The sequence below is a fragment of the Aythya marila genome, assembly GCF_965140915.1.
Source record: "Aythya marila genome assembly, chromosome: 4".
Classification (NCBI taxonomy): domain Eukaryota; kingdom Metazoa; phylum Chordata; class Aves; order Anseriformes; family Anatidae; genus Aythya; species Aythya marila.
Window position 1 is genome coordinate 67,730,986 of NC_139045.1, and position 23,293 is coordinate 67,754,278.

General features: G+C 41.9%; 1 protein-coding gene across 3 annotated transcripts in view; it reads right to left on the reverse strand.

Annotated features, from left to right (window-relative positions):
• SH3BP2 (SH3 domain binding protein 2) overlaps window positions 1-23,293 on the reverse strand; it is a 37,275-nt gene that overhangs the window by 13,511 nt on the left and 471 nt on the right. Inside the window, exon 2 of one of the 3 annotated variants that reach the window (XM_082759077.1) lies at window positions 8,010-8,089. Coding sequence is in view for 2 of the 3 variants with exons in the window: in XM_082759076.1 (XP_082615202.1) it covers window positions 4,965-5,074 (110 nt within the window). In the remaining variant the exon portion in view is untranslated. Of the gene's footprint in view, window positions 1-4,964; window positions 5,659-8,009; window positions 8,090-23,293 lie in introns of those variants that run through there. The other 2 variants (XM_082759076.1, XM_082759075.1) reach the window with 2 other exon arrangements.

Genomic DNA, 23,293 nt, shown 5'->3' on the forward strand with positions numbered 1-23,293 from the left:
CACGTGTGGACACAGAATATAATTTTCTGGACAGCGAGGGAATCAACAGTCAGATTTTACTAACTGTGGCATGCAATACTCCTTACCCCTCACACTTACATGTTTTATTCTACATGACAGCATTAGAATATTATCTTATACTGAACGTCTTACGTGACCACATCCAGTGCAAATCAAGTTCATCTCAGATTGCTGCAAACAACCACTTAATTTATATATCAGTGATCAATGCCATACTCCACCAAGCACTTTTGCAGTTACCGCTCTTTCTGCTATCATCTTACAAAAGTTACCAAGAACACTATTTTTTTAAGCAGCAGTTTCTTCTCTCTGATATATCACTGAGCCCCTTCTTCAGCTGGCAAAGGAACTGGGCTAAAAATCCAACTGTGTAATAAATAAAAACATGCACGAACTGAACGGACAGAGTGACCCAGACATAAAATGGTCTCTTATGCTCAGGTGCAGGGCTATAGACCTCTGCTGGTAAGGGGCAAACTAATGAAATTCCTTTGTGAATAAAACCAGTTAATTAGTCCTTAAGAAATTAATGGTTTAGAACTGAAGAGCTTCAAGTGAATCCTGTTTGCTTCTCCTTTCCTGGTAAGGGACAGTAACTGAGGTCATCAGCATAGCTCGGTGCAGGAACCTAAGAGCCAGCAGTAAAGTACACAACCACTGCATAAGCGTCACAAAAGACTGATGTGCAAGTCGATTGACCTTTCAATGGATCAACCTAGGATTTAGTATGATCCTCTCATCCCTTGCTGACAATGCACACGTGGGGAGGGGTGGAAATTACTAACAATTTATACCAGGGGAGTTCAAACTCCATGAAATTCTTTAGGCAGCCTAAAAACTTAAATCACAAACATTAGGTTTTAGTCCCCCAGTTCTATAAAACAGGGTCAAGTGGAAAAGACAGGATGCAAGACTCCAGAAAGGTTCTCACACCTAACACGATGGCTTCCTAGTGTTCCTCCAGTACCTTCCTACTCACCAAGAGTTGTTACCTTTGCTGTATTCAGCTATATCCTTCCTTCTGCTAGAGCTCTTCCCCCTCCCTGGTTTTATTACACAATTGAGATCTTTCCAAGCTGCGTTATGCCTTCCTCCTCCTTGCAGCAGTGTATTAACGGGCCCAAGAAGTGGCTACACACAGCTTTTAAGAATTAATAAAATAGTTAAAGAAAAAAGAAAACTCTAAAACTCTAAAAGGAAAAAAGTCAAAAAGAAAAAAAACCACAAGGAATCCTTCAAATTATTTACTCATATATTGTAGAAGAGTCAAAGTGAGGAAAATAGCATTAATCAGCTGGCTGCTGTCATCAAACAACACTGCAGTGCTGCTAAGAGTGATTTCCTTCAAATGAGGAAGACAAAGGCAAGTCCCGAGCTCCATTTTTCTTTTAAGAGCTGGCACAGCAACATCCAAACATATGAAATTAATTTACAATTAAGTGATTTCAGTTTGTTTCTAGTTACATGCAGAAAAAAAAAAAAAAAAAAAAAAAAAGATTAAGCAAAAATGGAAACTTTTTATTCAGCCAGATACACTCTGAGCTCAGTTTTCTTGCTCTAACCCTAGCATTAGTCTCAATGCCATCCAACAGTTTTGAGATCATTTCAAGATCGTTGTGGGTTTTCAAATGCTGTGTGCTTGTTCTACAAAGAACAAGAAAAGCCTTAGGACTTAGTGTTTGGAATGAAACACTAATCCCTGTGTTATTGTACTTAGGTTGAAAACACATCAGAAAAGGAAGAGTTAAATACCTCGGGGAGGTTATCCAAAACAACCAGCAAGCTGAGATTTCTAGGACCCGATGACAAACACTGGGGACAAGGGTATCCCTCCCTAGGTAAATACAGAAAGCACAAATATTTGAGTAGGTCATGGTGGCCTTCTGCACGGGTAGCTACTCACTGAACTGTGCCTCGGTGCTGCACTTTCTTCACCTGCTGAAAAGCCTGAATATCAGGAAGACAAAAAAATAAATCATGGAAGCAGAGAAACAAAGGCGTAAAGAATCCAGTTCTACGGTGTGATTACAGGATTTAACTGAGCGGGAAGGACGGCAGAATATCAGGTTCTGCTTCCTCTATTCACAATCGTTTTTTTGTTTCTGACTACTTACAAGAAAACGGCTCTGAGAACAGAGACCAAACCTTAACACTTCCCCCTCCCAACTGTGTGAACAAAAAGGTGTGGCTGAACCCCATGCAGGCAAGGACATGTTTTATGAGTTTAAGAGACCACCAAATACCAGGTTTTCCAATGGGTTTAGGGGCAGCTGTGCATAAAAGCATATTTTCTGGGTCTCATTGTGGCTTTTACCACTTCTCATCACATGTGTAGGCTCCTCAAGCACTTTCAGACCAAAATTACACACATGCAGGGAGGACACTGGTATTCAGGATTGAAACATCTTAATTTGGTCAAAGATTGTCTTTTTTTTTTCCTCTTCTCCTCTCCACCCCCACCTTTTTTTTCTAACAATACAGAACTATCCTAGAAGGACAGTAGATGCTGTTTTCCATCATTCTGCTGGGACAAAGCTGTCAGAACCATCTATCCACAGGATCTTTGTTGTAGGGGTGGGATGAAGGAAGAATGGATGCTCTTAAAGATTTTTCTGATCTTAGCATCGCTACTAAGGTCGTCTTTAGCTCTCTGAAATGGCTCCTTCCACTCTTAACTTCCTGTTATAAAAGTTTTTAAAATCTACTGCATGAGGAGCGGATCAATGTCCCATTATGAGCTGCACTAAACAGCAAGCACTGAAGTCGTTGCTGTAGAGCCTGTGCGTTCTGTGGTCATTCAGAACAGAAAGATATTTCCAAGATGTGTTTTTTATCCTGTTACATTCTCGCCCTACAAGCCAAAGACCCCATTACCTATTTGCAGCCCAGGTGCCTAAGCAAAGCCTCTTCCACTGAGCAGACACCAAAGACAACAGAAAGCCCACTACGTGCCATCGGGGCCAAGCCATGTTCTCTGATGCCAGTCCTGTTAACTGACACAAGGTAACATCACTCCTGTTTTGTGCAAGCCTCATTCAACAGCCACCTACTTGATTCTTATTCCCACTCTTGTCACCAAGGGACTAGATGCATAGTTTTAAACTGAGTTTTCCATTAAGTCCCCAATGCATTAGAAATGACTATTAAAAATACCTTCTCCCCCCTGCCCCCCCCCCCCAAAAAAAAAAAAAAGCACTGAAATGAATATCCTGAACCAGAGGAGGATGACAGCAGACAGCAGAAGGGCTTCTTCCATCACTTTGTTTCTCAGAAGATCCACATGGCAATTCTGTGCCTGCGAGGGAGATGGCAGACACTAAAGCATAGCAGGAGAGACACTGTAGGAGTCTGCAATGTATTGCTGATGTGTGAGTAGAGCCAGCCCAAGTCTACCTCATATGAGTGTACCTTTCTCAAACACTACCAGGATGAACTGCTTTTTATTTTAGGTAACAGCACCTTCAAAGTCACGACAGCGTGAAAAAACACGAACTTTCACACTTCATGGCATACACCTGGTAACTCTGGTCTGATGCAGAAGTTTCTCCTAAACCATAACAACACTTACCAAACTCAAACTCTGAATGGAGAGCAGCCTCATGTTGTTGTGTAGTATGCAAATGTACACACCCGTGAAGTAATTTTAACCCATCCCCTCAGTCAATGCATAGAGAAAGCTAAATTTGAGTCTAGGGCATAGCTGCACAGGCTAAAAGTCCCTCCACGAGTACAAGTACAATTCTGCTGCATAAAAAAATCTGGAGCACATTATGGAAGAACACTTACCCCTTCTGGCCTTAAGAGCTGTTGGTGTTCAGCCCAATTAAAGCAAATACAGGCTGATTCAACTAAAGATCGCATCCTGGAAGAGCCATGAGCTCTCAGTTCTTACTGACCTTCAGCACAAAATAGGGCCAATGTGTTCATTCCCATGTCTTGCAGTATAGAGGCACAAAAACACTTTACCCTCATCGCTGAAGCTACAGCTGCCAGAAGTTATATTAAAAGTTCTCACTTGTTACAGCAATATTTATGGTCTGTACTGGAGCCCAGTTTGCTCATGCTGCAAACAAAAAAACTGCCTCTGAAGCTGCATTAAAAGAAATTAAATCTGATCTTAAGTTGTCACAAGAATCTCTATGCAAATTATGTCTGAGAAAACGTTGGATGTTGTGAGATAAAATGGAATTTAATCTTCAAATTCTATTTTGAAAGTAAAACCTAGCAAAACAGGATGCCAATCTCCTTCTGAACGTAACTTACAGTAACAAACGCATTCCTCTTATAATGCAGAGGAAGACTGGAATTTCAGTCTCCACAAAAGGCTTAGCCAAAAATGAAGTAACATTGCACATACAGCAAAACTAAAATAAAAGCTTCTCCAATTTGCTCTCAGCAATTCTGAACAGAAAATAATTCTCCAACTCACCCATCTACGCATCTACCATCTGTTTGTAACACTGTTTTCTGCAAAAATTTCAGGTCTCTTTTCCATTTATTAAATATTGTCCAGTATTGCTAAAATTCTCTTTCACATTTCTCCTGCTTTTTGGGGTTACACGTTCTGTTTCTTAATACTTCTAACAGCCCCTTTCACAATAGTCTCTCAGAAGGATTAACAGCACAGCACAAACACTCCAAGAAGAAATAAATCTTACAGGACAAAGGAAACAGAGAACTCAGCCTGACTGAGATGCATGTTATAAATACATTTACTCAGTTAAACTTGCTTCAACTTGCTTTTCTCTTCAGGTGAGCATTTCCAACCAACACTCTCCATTCCCCCCTCCTCCCTTTCCAGTTCTTTACCCTTGAATTTTCTGCCTAAGACACACAAGTTAAAAATATTTTTCCTAAATACAGTTTTCTTCTCTTAGTTTTAGTCTGCTCTATGCCTAAAAGAGGAAAGAAGACAGAAACACAAGCCAGAAACATGCACTAACCTTGTGACCATGCCCGACCGACACATAGCTTTTCTGCTGCCACTGTCCCCAAACGATTGTTTCCTTTGCGATGACAGCGCCATTAGCAGCTTATGACCCCTCTCAGGCATGACAGGCACATCTCTGCACTTCCCTGCTCTCTGCGAGTGAAACGTTGGAAGTGCCTGCGAGAGCTGCCGTACACACGAAAGAAAAGAAACCGTGCCCCAGCTGCTTGTGCATCTGCGCTGCAGTGTGGCCAGAAGGGACGCCGAGGCAATGACTTGTTTCCTTTGTTACTTCCTGTTTCCCCCCACTGTCAGTGGGCAGCACAGGCTCTGTCAGATTTCCCAATTTCCCAGAGAGGCTGCAAATCAAGCCGTGCACGCATCAAGGCTCCGTGAGACGGCAAGCCAAGCAGCGGAGGGGATTTTCCAGTGCTCGCTTGCTTCCTGGCCACCCTTCAATCAACTGCTTTCCCATGGGAGGAAAAGAAGGTGGGCTTTTTGTCTCGCAGCGTGTCTCACACCAGCAGAGGTATGGTTCAGAAACGCTGCCCATGCTTCTGAAGAGCTCGTGCTTCAGGTATTGGCACCGCACCACAACATTATGATAAGTATTTCACCTCTGTTTTCCCCTCTATAGCTGGAGCTCGTCCTTCCCTCTCCAACTCAATGGCTATTTAGAAAGATTGCACAGCTTATACATGCTTTGGAGCAAGTCTTGTCTGTACATCTGACACCACACAAACCACAAGAGGCAATAAAATTCTTATCCAAGGGGCTTACAAAAGAGCAACAATTCTACAGGACAAGTACCAACAGCTGATGATGAATAATAAATGCCGTTGTTTTACACTGGGAACAGTATTATTTTCACTTGGAGCTCTTAAAAGAATTCATATGTTTCACTGGCTTTGTCTGGAGTTAGCCAACACCCTGGGCTAAAAAGTTCAGTTAAGACAAAAAGAAGTAGTGTATTTCAGAGCGATCAACAAAACTCACACATGCTGATATGCTGAGTAAAGCTCATCTCGTGTAGTTCAGGGAAATGGCCATGACTCTGTACTCCAGAATGGAAAGAAGTTTCTATATAATGTCTTCACTCTTTGTAAACTACTCAATAGCCAAAGTACAGAAGAAAATAACATTTTGGATACTGGCCCTGGCTACATTGGGTGTAAAAGCACCCACATGCACTCCTTCCATAACCAGGCAAAGTAGGAAGGGCAAGGGGTGTGAATTATCAGACACCTGCTGTCAGCTGAAAGGAGCAGTGTATCAAGACAACATCACGATGCTTTTAAATAAGAAGCAATACTCAGCTGACTCAGTGGTTTAATTAACACATCTTTCACAGATAAAAGCTGCAAAGAATACTACGTTTCAGTGGTTTGTGAATTAAGTTCATTTGTTCCACCCCCAGAAGTTGAAATAGGTGATACTAAGACTTAAATAGTTTAAAGCAGTCCCTCTTCTCCCACTTCTCTGCTAAGCATACTCTTCTGAGCTTGCGTGACCGTTTTGCAACCTTTATCTCTACCTCATTAAAAAAGCTATCATCAAAACGGCAGCACTGAGGAGAAGTGCAGACCAGCACTTCCGAACACCAGTTCCTCCTTCCCTTTTCTGGCGTGACACACCTTAACTTTTGGTTTTCCCCCTCCAAAGTTTGCAGCTATTAATACCATGCTCTTTGGCCTCTGCAGCCTCATTTTTAATTGCATTTCATATATCAAACATGTTCTTGAAATACCGCTTTCCCATTCTACTCTTTCTGATGTCCTCTCCCTTTCTTCACATAAGGGCTCAGAAATACAGGGTTTTTCACGTCAACTTCCAAGATCCCCTTTTGATTTTTCTGGTGATTTCCAACAGTGTCAAGAATGAATATGGAGTTAGAACAGAATCCATTTCAAACTTGCATGCACGCAAGCTAGTGTTCCAGTGAGGAACACACAAAAAAAACCACCAACAACAAACCAACAAAGAAACACCAAAAAGCCTTTATGTGTTTCACAGATGACCATTTATATGGCAGAATGGAATTTCAGCTTAATGTTCTAGACCAAACATTAATGGACTGTGTTTCAAAATCGCAAATACAGAGTCTAAATAGCCATGAGATCTTAACAGATTTGATTAACACGTCTGTCAGGGAAGTAAAAAAGGCTTAAATGTCCTCCTTCACAATGCAAAATTCAGTTTTGCAAGGAACGTTGGCATATGGTTTTCAGATCACTAACCTTCATTTGTCCCCACAAAATCAGTGGTGAGAAGAGGCCTTGCCCCAGATTAGCCCAGGGAGACTTTCAACCAAAAGGAGTTACTTCATTTCTTTAACATTATGAGATTGCACTCAGGGAGAACCAAAACATCAGAAACCAACAGACATTTGGTTTTCATTCCAGCAGGACCGCAGCTTGAGCAAGACAGTCAGTCATCTCTGCCAGTGTTAGGAACAGCTCTTGCTCCCAGTCAGAAGTAATCCCACCTCCCCCAGGTTTATGGCAAGCAGGAGCAGTACCAGACATACCCAGCGCCACACTGCCCTTGGCAGTATAAATGCACTAGGCTAGCTGAGGGGCTGAGCTGTCTCTGCAGTGAGAGAGCTTCCTCTTACTGACCACTTTACAGGAAACTGCAAGAAGGGACTGCAAATAAAAGCGGTTTGAGAAAAGCCCAGCAAGAGGCAAGGCAGAAAAATTAACAACAACAACAAAAAAAGTATAAAAACCAATTTCCTTTAGCCACAGCGACTAGTCAGCTCAGTGGTCAGGTTCCACACAGAGTAACACAAAAGTTTATACATTTTATGTCTCCATAAAAGCCTATGGTATAGTAAGACATAAAAGCAGACTACATTCTGGTAGAATTCTACTGACTAATGAGCTTGGATCAGGAGTAGATTATTGTAATTTTTATTTATTAATTTTACCAAACCAGTTTAGTCCCAAGTTTCTTGATCATAGTGGAAAAAAACATCCAGTATATTGAACCAGAATGTATCTGTCAAGAGTACACTCTGCAACCACTAATTGTAAAAGAGTAAGGGTAAGTTACTCACCAGAATCCTTCACCTGCTAGGTAAGGCAGTCCTATGAAAATGTGAATAACCACGCATCAGAATTAATTCTGCCAGGTGACCTGCAGAATAACAGTCATAAAAATCATTAACAAAGGGGAGAAATGAAGCCAGAAACTCCAAAAACCCTCTTTCAATGCCAAACAAGTTACAGTTCTTTAAACTTCTACCATTCCCTCATTCTGCTTACTGAGGAACAGCTTAAGAGGCTTTAACAATGTATTACATTATATATATATAAATGTAACTTAGTTTAAGACATATTTACATAGCATGTCTTACTCTAGACCATTCATATACATGTCTGTATGTATAGGCATATACAGCTACAAAGTGTTGGCAGTATATGCACAGCTTGTAAAAATTGACTGAGAATCTGCAGCTGGAAGAGAAGAACTGTCTGCAAGCTGTCAATACAAGAACATTGCCGTTGACCAGATTCTCTTAATCCAGCTGGCCCTCAAAAATCCTCACTGATGTAAACAAGGATAAGCTGTAGTGATTTAATTTAGCAGAGCTTCCCTGGCATAATTTTCTTTGCTGGTGATTTCATTAGGAGTAACTGTTCAAGTTAAGTTTAACAGAATTACACTGAACCAAACGGCCCCTCAAAACTTGATAGCAACATCCATCCACCTGGAGAGTTACCTGGGTCTCAAGTCTACCCCAGTCAGACCAGAGCAGTAACACTTGACATATGCAACACTTAAAATGGAAGGCAAATTCTTAAATGCTTGCTGCTTTTCACAGTCTGTTTTGTTTTTCTTTTGTTGTTGGTTTTATGATAAATTCAAAGACACATTACCAAGACAAGATTTCCTTTCACATTTACCATTGAAGCCGGATGGATGCTCCTTTTAACAACTGGCTATACTTGAGGTTCTTGTAAAGAAGAGCGTAAAGTAAGTGCAGCCACAGTTACGAATAAGTGGTATTTTTTACCAGCATTTGTAGCACAACTTAAACGTGACTATAGTTAAAAACTATAACTAAATAACTGAAAAGCACAAATGTGATTGGCAACGTCCTATTCCTGCACGCAGTTGTGCTGCAGACAGCTGCAAAGGGAGTTTCCCCAAATATACATGTATATATCCTGAAAGTGGGAGTTTCCACAAATTATTTATTTCCCTGGCAGATTTCCTCTTTCAGATATTATGGCTGAAACCATAATAACCGCTTCGCTATTTTGTAATGAACTGCATACAATTCCATTACTAATGCACTCTATAACCGATGATTTAGCCAGCACTGTAGGACTCCAAAATAAATTCTGCCTATGTTCCAAAACACCTCTCAGTATTTAAGCTAGCAATCCGTTAGTAAATGGAACACTAAAATAAAGACTGTTAGAAATTTACAAGGGAGATTCCAATAGCCATTGCGGATTATAAAGCGTATGGGATAGGTACATTTAACCTACAGATGTCCCACTATTAAATTTGAGTCTGCTGTTAGGAAATATATTTTTTCTTCGAATTTGATTTAAATCAAGGATGTCAAGAGTACAGGTGTAAGGAAGAAAGATTGCAAAAAAGCACATTTGATGCCTACACTTATGTTCACCATTTTCTACTATTTCTAACACTAGAGCATTTCAGCGACAGACAGCATCCTCTTGAATGTTTATCAGCAAAAAAGTGCATTGAGTAAATAGATTAATTCTATCACCGATCCCAGTAACAAGTTTCTAATTGAATAAGGAGCCAAAGTTATGTCATCCATCAAAGCCCTTCAAGCTCTGTGTCCCTCTCCTGGTGGCAGTCGGTAACACTATATTGAATGAATAGACCTCTGCAGGCAAACGGCTGCAACCAGCACCGAAAGAGGAAGCTCAGCTTCTGTCAAACCCTTGGAAAACAAAACGAGACAAACATTTGCTATTTTTGTTTTGCTTATAAAGAGACTATGTGATAAAATTTAAAGACCAAGTGTAACCACAAAGACTTTCTCCATATTTTACTGCTGCACAACGCAGTAGATGGTGCTGGTTTCTAACAATGCACTGAAGCATCTCAGAGATTGCTTTTCTTACACTTGGAAACTCTGACTGTGCACCAGAATCTCAAAATACACTACTAACCATGCAACTGTAATTTATAGAATGAGACAGTCCAACTAGGCTATAATGCTAATGGACAGTCCCCACCTCCAAGAGCTTTGAAGCCTAAGCAGACAAGAGGACAGAAAGAATATATTTGCCAAAAGCTAATTTAATTAACACGTGAAGACGAGTACTGTGCCCCAGACCTCAGGCAGGTAAGTAGGTGGTGCAGAAACAAGGTTTCTTTACTTTGATTCCAATGACTGGTCCTTTTTAAAATCACGATAGGAACTTCTCTTAAAGTAAGGCGTACGAATTTTGCCACTCCCACCTCCAACCACCAAAGACTAAATCAAAGGACTGAAACAGGCTGGAGTATGCATTACAGTACCCAGGATTTAAGGTCACAGTACGTTTCATCACTTCCATGAATACTTGCTTGCCTTTATTTTAAATGCACTGGAAAGAAGATTCTCTGCAAGCCCATGCTTACCTTCTACAAAAGTTGAATTCAACTGTAACCATGTGATTACACATAACTGGGATTTTAGGGGAGAGGGAAGTTGCATAAAATACACCTATAACTATATATAGATATAAATACATATGTATATTAATTCATTTTAAAATGGTGTATAGTATAAACTCAAGCAACCTTACTAGGCTTCTTAGCAAGATGAGCTACAGAGGATACCCCACCCTTGTGCACTGTTCTTCCTAAAAGTTTCCTTTGCAAAGCTCTTTCAAAGCAGCACAGCCAGACCCCTTATGGAGCTGAACTGGCTGTAGTAGAAGTGCACTCTTCCTTACAACGTCCAAAATCTCGTGTTTTGTGCCCTGCCTAGAGCCTGTGGCCGTGATCTCCAAGGAGCCTGTGCAGCGTGCTTCCATTTCCAAGCTCTGGTATTCCACAGAACGCAAGGTTTGGCTTACAGATGGAGCATGTAGTGTTTCAGCAGAAGCTTTTACAGTATTTATGGAGTATCTTGCTTTTAAACACACCCTGGATATTCTTAAGCCCTTATAAATACAAACCTCTTTCTGTACACAATGAAGGACTGAAACTGGATCTCACTTGCACAAAAGAAATTAAGGAATCGGGGTCAGTGGATTAGTCTTGTTTCAAACTAACAAATCAAAGCTGACATCTCTGCGTGCAGTAAACACAGCAGCTCTCCCAGACCCAAGCCAAATGACTGACCGTATGGACCACAGATGCACTGATTCAGCTGCATGTTTCTGGCACCACAAAACAGAAGCTGTACAGATGCTGAGCTCTAAGGAAGAAGCTGCTGTTTCTGCACGCTGTTTAAAACATGGTATTTGTGACACTTCATATAGGATGGAAACCATACAGGCAGATACACAAAGTCCTCTAAAAAACTGCACTTACCAGAGTGTGAACACGTATTGCAAGTGTGTTTGGATCTACAGTCCTGAAAAGAACTCTCAGCTGTAGAGGCATGCTAGGAAGTGTAAGAAGTGCATTAAACACTGCCCAGAAAGGCTCTCCTTCCTCCAGGAAACACCAGACGAGCTTACAGAACACGACAGTCATCTGATGTTAGGCAGTGAGCTGCTATGTTAAATGAAGGGCACTGCCCTGTACCTCTGGGCGAGACCAAAACCTAGCAGTCCTAACGCTTCCAACTAAAATTCCCCCATTACATACATGAAAAATGTGTCTACCAAATTTTGTAACATATTTCCAAATTTGGCATCACGGGTTAGCAAAGGTGCTAATAGTCACAAAGGCGCACAGTTTATGAGATAAACCATTAGAGATGCATCTTTGACAGCCTAAGTAATTTTTGCTCCCAAGAATCACCGTCATGCAAAGAAAAATTACAAAAAGCAGCTGGATTATTTGCTGTGTCTTATCACACCAAAGAAACAAAAGCACCATTACAGTTATCAAAAGGAAATCCTGGAAAATAGCTTGTTTTAGCTTGTAGAACTGCAAACTCTTTCCACCTCCTGCTATAAAAGTTATATTCCATCTATACACGTGCATGTTTATATGCATACACTATGTATATATATTCATATGTAAGAATAAAATCTATTATTTCAAAAGAAACACCTTTAACGAAGAGCAGCATAATACTGCAGCTTTGATTAACAACAGCCTTGCATTTGTGGCTCTTCTGTTTTTCTTGGAAGAGCCGTGAACAGATGGCGGCTAGGTTAGTCCAGCTAGAACATGGGGCCAAATTTTTCTAACTATATAAACAAATACATCCATTTTTATTGGCATCTAAGCAAGGATAAATATTAAGATATCAGAGATGTATTGTTCCTCCTCCACAGGCCTCTTCCCCATAAGTAAAAAAGAAATGAAGAAAGAGCAGCAACTTACAGTTTCATAATCTTCTTAAATAAGTCAGATTCTTCACAAGATTTAATAATAATTGTCTATTTTTTAAATGCAGACAAAAGACAACTATAATAAGTTACTAAAGAATACAAAAAAAGTGTTGTGGTTTGTTTAATGGGCAAGAGGAACATAACAAAATTACTGCACTTCACTTCCTTCCTCTCCTGTGTAGTCTACCTGAGAACCAGCAACTGGCGTGGCACGAACAAAAGCAATGGGCACAAACCCTGTGACAGTTACAGCTTAAAGCTCTTCAAGTTTGGATTTTTTGATCATTTGGAACGCTATGTAGTTTTCTTTACAATTTTCCATTCCACTTTGATAGAGATGCAACCATTTGGTTAGAAATTACAAGGAATCTGCTCCCCAAGGCCCACCATGCCTTTTGGTATTTTGGCTGTTCTACAGAATACCACCCTCACTCCTCATCCCAGTACAAGTTTCCCTCTCCTCTTGCTAGGTGAGGTTGCTGAAATATTGCAACATAAAGCCATCAGACCTTAAGCACTACGTCACACTAAGTCATGAATAGTGGCATAGTTTATCTGCTTCTTAGCACAGGACATTAGGAACACCTCAGGTTTATATTTGCTTTTCACTTGGACTTCCTGCCTGATTATCAAGCCAAGTTCTTTTTTCGTCATCACTGCTCAAAAAGCTAAAACCCCAACAAGAAGAAATTAGAAAAAGGAAAGGAAGCCTGGTGAACATCACTACCGCAAGCGGTACAGACTGTGTGGGAGGCAGGGCTTTCTCACAGGTTGTCTGTGACTGGAACAGCTTCTGCTTCCACGAGGCAAGAATGACACCTCACAACTCCTGACCCATGTGCCAGGTGTACTTCTTCCACATACCTTAACACAGACCCAGAGCACTTAAAGCAAGCTCCTACCAGAGTGCTAGACTACACACCTTGTGTCATTTCCTCAGGGCTGCAAAAATGACAGAGAATAAGTAACACACGGCAGCCTGGTGACTCGGCGTGCTGACCAGAGCGGTGGAAGTGGCACAGATCCACCCATTCGTTCATTTCCCCCTTCCTGGCTGAAATGGAAGAGGCCATCCCAGGAAGGATGGGAATTGACCAGGACCTCCAGCTGAAGAGTTTCAAGCAAAAAGCCTTCTGCCTGCCACATTTTGTCCCAAAGATGCTGTTGCAAATCCCTCCTGCTTGCCTTTCTCTCAACAGGCGGAAAACACTGATCAAGTACCATCCCCTTTGAAGGAAGGCCTCCAGTCCTGAAGAAGATTCCTAGCTCCCAGCTCAACAGCAGGCTGACTGCTGCTAGGTCATTACTCAGCAGCACGACATCGTTGCAGCCCATTAGACCAGAGGTTAGTACATCTTCAGGAATTAACATCTTCACTAATCCCTTGCACCACCTGGCAGCCTGATGTTGCTGGGGAGCTGAATCATGCAGAGCAAGGGCAGAAACAGCATCGGTGGAACTGCCACGTCACCCCGGCGGTCCTGTCGCTCTGCCAGGCTGGGAGGAGGAGAAACACCATGCAGGGGATGCCATGGCGCCGTGGAGGAATGGTTGGGCACCAATCCAACAGATACCTGCAGGGCTTAATCGCTTTGATACCACTCAGTACCGCGTGCATTTGGAAATTCCATCTTATCAGCGTTGCTGCCGCTGTTACTGCAGCGGTTATCTGTACCTCGAAGCTAAGTATGGGATGCTCAGCAAATCCACATGTTCTCTGATAAGCTTTTAATTAGCCCCTTCAGCCACTTAGGTCAGCATCTTTCTGAACTCCAGCCATTTCACCACAGCTGTGATATCTGCCCAGGCAGAGAAATACGGGCTTTTTTTTTTTTTTCCTGGGGGAAAAAAAGTTTTTAAAAATGACTCACTGAGGCTTTGAGCTCAGAGGGAAAAAAGAATTTCACTGTGAGTTCTTCTCATAACAGCTACTCATAAATACAATGATTTCCTCTATAAGTGGCTAGAGAATAGCTACGCTCTCTCCTTCTGTTCTCCTACTTTAACCTTAAAAGCACACTTAGAGCATTCCTCTTTCCCTTCCAAATTTCCCTCCCCCCCCACTGCACAGTCACACACCAAGCATTTATCTAGCATAACCCCAGCACCCTGCCATGCTTAATTGACTGCTGAATAAGAGTACCCACACAAGCTTATTGATGGGATAGATTTGGGCATGGGATAAGTTTGGGCCAGGCTATCCATCAGCCTACTGTTTGCACAGGTTCTCCTAAATCCAGGACCACAACTCCATCGTATATAATGCCACTGGTATTCCTGCTCTTTGGAGAGAAGTACCAATCTTACCCTCGCTGCAAAGGGTATTTTGACTTCTCAGAAAACCCTTTTTAGTTCCTGTAGCATATATTCACCTATTCTTGTTAAACACAAGTCTCTGGTTCGGAATCACAGGTACGTATTGTCCCAGACAGCAAACAGCAGAGACAACACTGGAGTGCCCCATGCTCTGACAGGGGATGCCCACTCCGACAGCAGGAAGCGTATTTCCCCTACAACATGTCCAAGAGGCTGTATACAGAAATCCCACTCCACTCACAGAATTGCACAGTTAAAACTGTGCCGTACTTTGGAAATGCACCTATTTGGCTCAAAAACAGAGACTGGTTAACTGACTGAAAAGGAACAGTGAAAAGCTCCGATGTTTAAGCCTGACTGATTCAAGAAAGGCACTTACCAGTTACAGGTTCTTAGCAGCTGTGCAAAACAGGACACTTTTGCCTAAACATAGCTCAGAGGGCCTCATTTTGATTAGCAAAGTTTACAGATAGGATAAGTCTCGATTTAGCAAATTATAAGCTTTTCCTCTGTCCATAGGACCTTTAGGCTTACAGGCTAGGTTTCTTTGTGCTAGATTTCTCTCTGCATCATTAACAGGACAAAGTAGAAAAATACAAATTTTTCTAGGAATCCAGGAAAGTACAGAAAACAAAGCAAAGGAGGAGACTAGCTCTCACACAAGCCTACATACCTGAAGTATACAGTTTTATTAACACAAGGAAAAATGAGAAGCAGACTTCAGTTGGTCAAAACTGTGCAATTGCTCAGTTTGGATAGAGGCGCACGGTATGAGCTAGCGATGTCCAGCAACAGCCTGGGCTGTCTCTGCAGTCAGGCCATACCGCAGTGCTCCAAGAGAAGGGATGCTCTCGCTTGAAACAACTGCCTTACACCTGTAACACGTCAAACTCAGCATCTTCAGTGTATATAGCAAGTTCCAGCTCGATGTAGAACAGTTATGTGACATGTTGGAATAGGATTACCCTTCAGCACCGTCAGGGTAACAATTTACACTTTTTAGTAGGGTTGTCACAAGATTAGGGAGTAGGAGTTTAAGCCTCTGCTGCTTGGTTGCAGGAACCAGCTCTCACGGTTAGCTACGTTCTCGTTTGAATGCTAACCTCAGCACTTACACGCACGCAAGCAACTTCTGCTGAACCGAAGGGGAACTAAGGAGACCGAGATGAAATTTGTAAGGACAGGGCATTTAAACCAAAGCTTTTTACTTCATAGGAGGGTTTTTAAAAGTTTTGCAAATATTCCAATGGAGAGATTGTCCCTTACTCATCTCAAAATGGTAAGAAGTATGTGAAGTGTTGAAAAGTGATTTAAGAGAGCTAATAAAACGTGAGATTAAGGACCATTTCAAAGAGGATTTAATTTGGAATAAGATTTGCATGTAGATCCTGAAAAGAAATTTTGGATCAAATCTAGTTTCTACTTTTATGCTGTAACGCCCAAAATCAGAGCTCATGAGACATTTAAACTCAAAATGAGCTTTGGGTTTTTTTCTCTCCTCAATAGACTACCATTTATTTAATAGGAAAATATGCAAATATTTATAAAAATGACTGTTTCCAGAATGATGATTAATTTCTATCACTACACTAGCCGAAGTTAAAAATAGAACAGGGAAACAAAGCTTCCTACTGAACCACATTCATTTTTTTCTTCTTCTTTCAGTCTTTCAAGTCGTATTTAACCAGATAACACGGAGGTATTCACAACAATCTACTTCCTCTGCTCTTCTTATTTGTTACTAAATGGTTATTACGTGAAAAATGAAAATGAAAACACATTTTTACATTTACTGGAATCTGCTGCAGAATCTGATACGCTGCCCTAAAGTGCTCCATAAAGAAAAATAGAGACATTCCAGTGACTGACTTCAGCACAGAAAGGCTCTCCTGAAGAGAAGGAAGCTTATTTGTCTGGAGAAGAACTGAACATGAAAGTGGAAATTGACGTGTTAAGCGAGATTTCCCTCCTCCAAGGGTTCTTGGTTTTTGTTTTGCATAGCTTTAAATGAAAACCTCAGTGCTAATACAAGACGAAGCTGGAGTTATTTAAAGTCACTTCAGTGTAAGAACATTTAGAATTCAGTGTTGCTTTTAGGTTTTGTTTAAAGATTAATATTGCACAGCAGAGGTTCATGGTTCATCTGAAGAGGCAGACAGCACATGAATCTACACCTGGCCTTTTTTCCAGTCTGTTAAAGCAGATTAGCACCCAAAGATGCAGCGCAGCTGGCAGCTCCAGGGTGGCTGACCTGAACAACGAGGAGGTGCATTAACACTCAGAGTCACAATGGAGATGGGGTGACCAAAGCCCACCCTAAATTCACATTCTTGTCCTCACAGAGAAAACTCACGCATGCAGACTACTTTCCAAAGATCCAGCATGCTGCATTTTTTGACCATATTAGTACTAAACCTAGGAATCCTAAATCTTCCTACCTGTGTCTACTATCCTCCCTCCTCTCTTTGTTTGGATCTGCCACATACTTCTGAGAAATCTTTTGCTTTTAGTCACGTCTCTGTTATGCAGAGATCACCTTTCATGATGAGTCTTGCAGCACACTTCCCATCAGCTCTTCCTCTAGCCAACAACTGAAACACAAGGATCGTTGAGGCAGCAGCAGATCCAGACATGCACACTGGTGCTATAGGACTCTCAGCCTTTTCTTTCCGAATACTGTCAGAATCAGGGATGAGGAAGGTAATTAATTAAAGCTCCAACATGCAGGTTGTTTTTCAGCAAGATGAGACTAAGAGCTTAACTGGAACTCAGTGTTCAGACAGGGTGCTGGATTTTGCAAACGAGCTGCAAGACAAGAGATGAGCTGTAACAAAGGCAGTGGTCACAACACTAAGAACTGGGGCCTTTAATAAACTTCTGGTCAAGGTGTTGCTGCTCCTGCTTTGCTCTAGGAGTGAACAGCTGCTGTCTTGAGGTACGAGCCAGTTTTGTGGGAGGTTTTTGTTTTTTTATTTTAAAACTCACTTAGTTATAGCGAAACTGACACAGTGCCTGAATTTTAGCAGTATTGCAGTGCTGCTCCATCTGTGCAAACAACACACCAGAGCTGCACAGCACAGTTAAAAATAACTGGTAAGATCAAAGAGTCGATCCATTTCCAGTCTTTCTGTCACCCCGTTCATTCTGACAGAGGAAGGAGAAAGCAAGCAAAAACCCCCACCTCTGCCTGGAGGCTCCGTCACAGCCTGTTACCATTTCTGCAAGTATGCTGAAAACAGCCAAAAGACAGCGATGCAGCAACCAGGCAGGGGGAAGGAGGGAACGGGAGGTGAGCAAACAAATCACCCTGACATGATGACCACCCTAACATGGGTGTTCAATGAGTGTATGTAGCAGAAGACAGATGCTGTGATGGCATCTGCTTTATGGGGCAAAAACAATGCTGTCTACACAGAAACCCTGACTGAATTCTACCTCTGAAGAACTGAAGTAATTTAGAAACTGCCAGCTCTGCAAAAGTACCCAAAGCATTGGAAAAGCATCTTTATTTGTCATGTTTAAGAAGCACAAAATGTTGCCAACCACTAAATTTGAGTCTCAGTTCTTTTAAGGCTCCAGCTACTATGTTGAGAGATTTTAGGATTTTTAAAAGAGCATGTTATCCTTCAGTTGGAGGAAAGACTGAAAACATACAGTGCACAAACCCTGCAAAAACTGAGTAATAAATGCTTGCTTAAAATATATGCAACTCTCTCTTCTTAGAGACCTCACTCATTACCTCTGTATATTTGTCTAGTGTTCCTATCAAAAAACATAGAATTCTAAAATTTGGGGAAATATTACTCAGTGATGCCACCAGATTTCTTAAAAAAAAAAAAAAAAAACAAAAACAACAACAACAACAAAAAAACTAAAGCTCTTATTTTGCTCAGTTGTTGCTCCTGTGTGAGTTCTGATGGAAATTCCATTTTCATGTTTTGAGGAAACAAACAAGACATCTTTCATTCCAGATCGAAGAGCTCTTACTGGTGAGTTCATGATTAAGGGCACAAATCCAAGTTTCTCCTAGTAGTCTCTTATGGTGAGGCTGCAAGGATAATGAAATCAAAGCCTTGATTAAATATGCTCGCTGAGTTTTCTGTTTGGGGATTGCAATATAACCCTGCACTGAAACAATCAAGAACCCCAATGAAGTGTTCTACAGTTGTATATGTGTTTTCTGCATGCGTGTGCTCTGTATCAATGCCTACATAAATTAGAGTCAGACATACTTAAAGGACAGAACTCAAAATTCCCGTCTTCCTGACCTAAAGTATCCAAGGAAATGGTCTACAATCACAAAAACATGTACTTATAAGATACAGTAGAGTGATTGCATGTAACTATGGAAAAACAAATCATTTACCTTTTAAAAGCATACAGATGCAAAGCCAGCTTGAATTAGGAAGTTCCTTATTTCACAACTTAACACTAGAAGAGCATGAGAGAGGGGAAAAAGTTAGAAAGGTACACGCATTCCCTGGAGGATGATACATGCCTCGTGATGGAAGTGCACCTACTGATCTGCTAGGCCAGAATGATCCTGATGGTACGTGATTAATGGTGTACAATTTGACAGTCAGTATCATAATTTAGCAAATGCAAAATATGAAAGCTTTCACGATAATGAGTTGAACAGTGAGAGTTTTCAAACAAAGAGGATGAAAATAAGAGTTTCCTAGGCATCTAGTGGTAGGACTAGAGGAAATGGCCTCAAGTTGCGCCAGGCGAGGTTTAGATTGGAAATTAGGAAGAAATTTCTTCTCAGAAGGAGCAGTCAGGCACTGGGACAGGTTGCCCAGGGAGGTGGTGGAGTCACCACCGTCCTGTTCAAGGAAAGGTTGGACCTGGTGGTTAGGGACAGGGTTTAGTGGGTGACATTGGTAGTAGGGTGACAGTTGGACCAGATGATCTTGGAGGTCTTTTCCAACCTTCCTGATTCTATATTCTGTATCTTGTCATTTTATCTGTGGTCTTTCCAGAAAGGTAAGATTACAAGGAAGTAACAGGTCTGCCTTTCCTACCTCTCTGCAACCACAGATAGAAAGATTAATCCAGAAACAAAATGCAGCAAGCAGGTACTCCTAAAGATAGCCAAAGGATTGCTTCTTTCAGGCCAGCTAGCTAGCTCAGCAATTTACAACAATTTTGGTAGACAGATCCAGGCTGTGCACTTTCACAAGGCTAAGATTTGCCAGAACAACGTTAGGGAAAAACTTGAGAGAGCGCACTAGGTACAGATCGGAGTCCCTGAATCAGTCTGCTTAAACTGGCCTGTGATGGCGGAAGGAAGAAGCGTTACAGTAGCTGTGCAAGCTATTCTCTTCCCGCCTCCTAAATGATAATTAAAAAAAGCTTGTGGAAGCTGCAGAGACAAGCATTGCTAAGGACAGATTTGATTTCTGAGCAGAAAACTGTAATTCCTTCTCTGACTTTCCTGCACTGTACATTGCCTTTAAATATCATTCTGCCAAAGACATCCAGATATGCGTAACTGCTGCAATGACACCTAGGAAAAGAAAAGAACTGGGTCATTACTATAAATGAGCTGGCAAGCGAGTAAACTAAATAGGTTATTTGTTGCTAGCATGGTGGGATAGAGGGAGCACATTCAGGTTTGTTTCCATAGGAAGCCATGTCTCTGCATTCTTCCCTAATTATTACTTGGCCTTGTTTAGAATTCATCCCTGGCCTGAGGAAAAACAGTTTTCAGATTCCTGCATGCGTTAAATGAAACGTGGACTCTTCAACCCCACTTCTTTTTAATAAAAGAAAAATGAGAAAGACAACATAGGAGCTCACGGATAAGAGACAAGAACAAAAAACAACAACCTTCAAATAACTCTTGGAGCAATCCTGTGGAGAAGCACATTGCTCTTAGAAAGCACAGTGCATTGAGAATTCTGTTACATGCTCTGGTCCAGTCATCAGGCTTCAGCAAGCAATCTGATGAGACGCACGCTTGGACTATGCAGCACGGGAAGTAATTCCTTAAGGCTAACAGTGATACCCCAAACCGAACAGAACTTCAGTGCCTTCAATTCTTTCCTCAAAACATCACACAAGGTATAGCTTGCTAGACATTTGGGCATTAAGACCAGTGGAAGAGGTGCTAACGAGAGTTAGCAATGGTCCATAAATATGAAAGGAACTGGCTCTGATAAATGTACATGAGAAAAGAGTGTAAAAAATGCGCACTCCCTTTAGCACTGTATGTATGAAAATGTGCTGTCCCTCTCTTGCTGCCTCAGGTCCCTCTGTGTCCAGGCTCATCTCTCCCATCTTCTCTCCTGACACTGTTGACTCCGTTACAGGTTCAAATGCAAAAACACAGCAATGTCATCAGGAAGTGCATTTGTGGAATAAATTCACCTTAAAAAGGGCAAGAAACATGCAAGACAAGACAGTTCATGACTTGCTATGCAGGCCAGTAATAGCTATCTATAAGGTTGTTTTCTCTCCTACCTCAGAAATCCCCATCAAAAGACTAAAGGCATTGTGGCAGAATCATTGTATCGATACTTTCGCATCTAAACAAAACCAGCTCACTGGAAGTCCCCAGATAAATCCCTTGATAAATTCCCACACTTGTTTGCAGGGCTACCCATCGATTCTACTGAGAGCCTGAGCAACCATGAAACACCCTGCCAGATCTGGTAGAAGTAACAAGCCAAGATCCTGATCCTACAACCATACAGATAATCGGTTTTGCAAGTAATAGGGTACTCACATCTGCAAGTACTTTTAAGATCAGGGCTTAAGCCAGGAGCAACTAATTGACACAATGCTTGCAGGGCTGCACATTCCAAATGACTTAAGAAACTGCTGGATAAACTGGCAAGAGTGAGAGTTACCCAAACAGACTGGACGAAATGCCAGCACCAAGTACACGTCGTCAAGTCAAAGCTCATTCCCCTCCATTACCACAGCCTCATTGTAGTGTAACGCACGGCAATAAGTGCATTAACAACCTGAGGGCTACGGGGTGAGGCACACACAACACAACCACCAGAGGCTGAGTGTCAAAAGGGCTTTTCCTACAGGTAAAACGACAAATGCATACATTTGGTTTACATTTTTGATCATCCATGTTTCTTTCAACGTTACAAGACAGAAGTTAACAGATCTTAATGAGTTTCCATTCTTACTGTTGACTATCAAAGTGGCTGCGATGTTTGGTTTTCCACCGAAGGAGGCTACTACATGTCCATTTACGTAAAAATTTGAAGTAGGAGACTTTTCTTGCTACCTCTTTTTCTGTAGGGTAACTAAGTTTTCTAACAAATTAGATTTAAAGCCTGGTCTTAAAAGACCACAAGTCCAGGGGTTTACCTGCATGTGGCATCTTACAGATTCAGTCAACTGATCAGACTGGCCTCAAACACCCGGTGTTTGTCACTCAGACAGCCCTGCCAGAGATGCCTGCAAGAATTCATCTGTGGATTCATTCTTGGTGGTTTGAACACTTCAAACTTTTTCCAGAACTGGCATCTCTGTATCTCCCTCATTTACAACTTCCAAAAAAAAGCTCTTTGTTAGCTGGATTTTTTAGAATGAAATTTGTCATGCTTTATGGAGAAGTTTGTGGAGAGCTGGGAGATCTCAAAAACGAAAAACACACAAACAGGAAACAGCGTTTAACCCACCGCTAAGCTGACCCAGCACTGACTCCCCAGGAATGGAATATTGGCAAGGGGTATCTATTAATCAGCTCTCTTGCAACAGCAGGATAGCTCCAAAATACAGTAACAGGAAGGGAAAGGAACATGTGTTATGCCTAAAAGAAAAACAGCAAGTTAGGTTTAGTTCCAACTGTAGCTTGAAGGAGGTATCTGAATGAAACAAACTGCAGAGGCTCCTGCTGTACCTGTCCTGTACACATAAAGGTAAGAGCAAACAGAGGAGGTGTATCATTCAGCCATTCATTCGTTTCATACCCTCTTCCCCCAGCCATAAATCACTGAGAGCAGAGTGAAAGTGGACATTTTGTTTCTCACAGTAGGAAATGCACCAGTTGAATGCAACTAACTTCACACAGGAAGCTCAAGTCCTGCCTGCGTGCAGGCCAGCCGGGGCGCGTGCACCAGCAGGAGCGGCTCCGCGGCACCGCTGGCCTGCGACAGGGAGCAAGGATGGTCCCGTCCCACCACTGACCCATGGCAAAGGGGCCTTGGCGGATGGGCTGGGAGGAGGGGAAGCGTGTACCCACTTTCAGGATATCACTATTATTTGTTACCAGTTTCCACTGATCACTTGTGGGTCAGAAGTTGATGAATTAAATAAGCATGAGCCATCTGTCCTTGCTCTCTGCAGACACAAAACCACGCTCCAGGCAGAGCCTACACCTGAAGCTGAGCAGGATCCACAAGCCTCGACCGAGAGGGCAGCGTGAACCAAACCAGTCTTGAAGGAGATGACAAGGCTAAAGAAAACACCGTTGAAGATGCAGTTGCAATCCGCGTTTCATCTTGAAGAGCTCCTGCCTCATCCTCGAGCACACGCTGTGCGTTATCACTGCAAACCCGCTAGGAAACCGCCC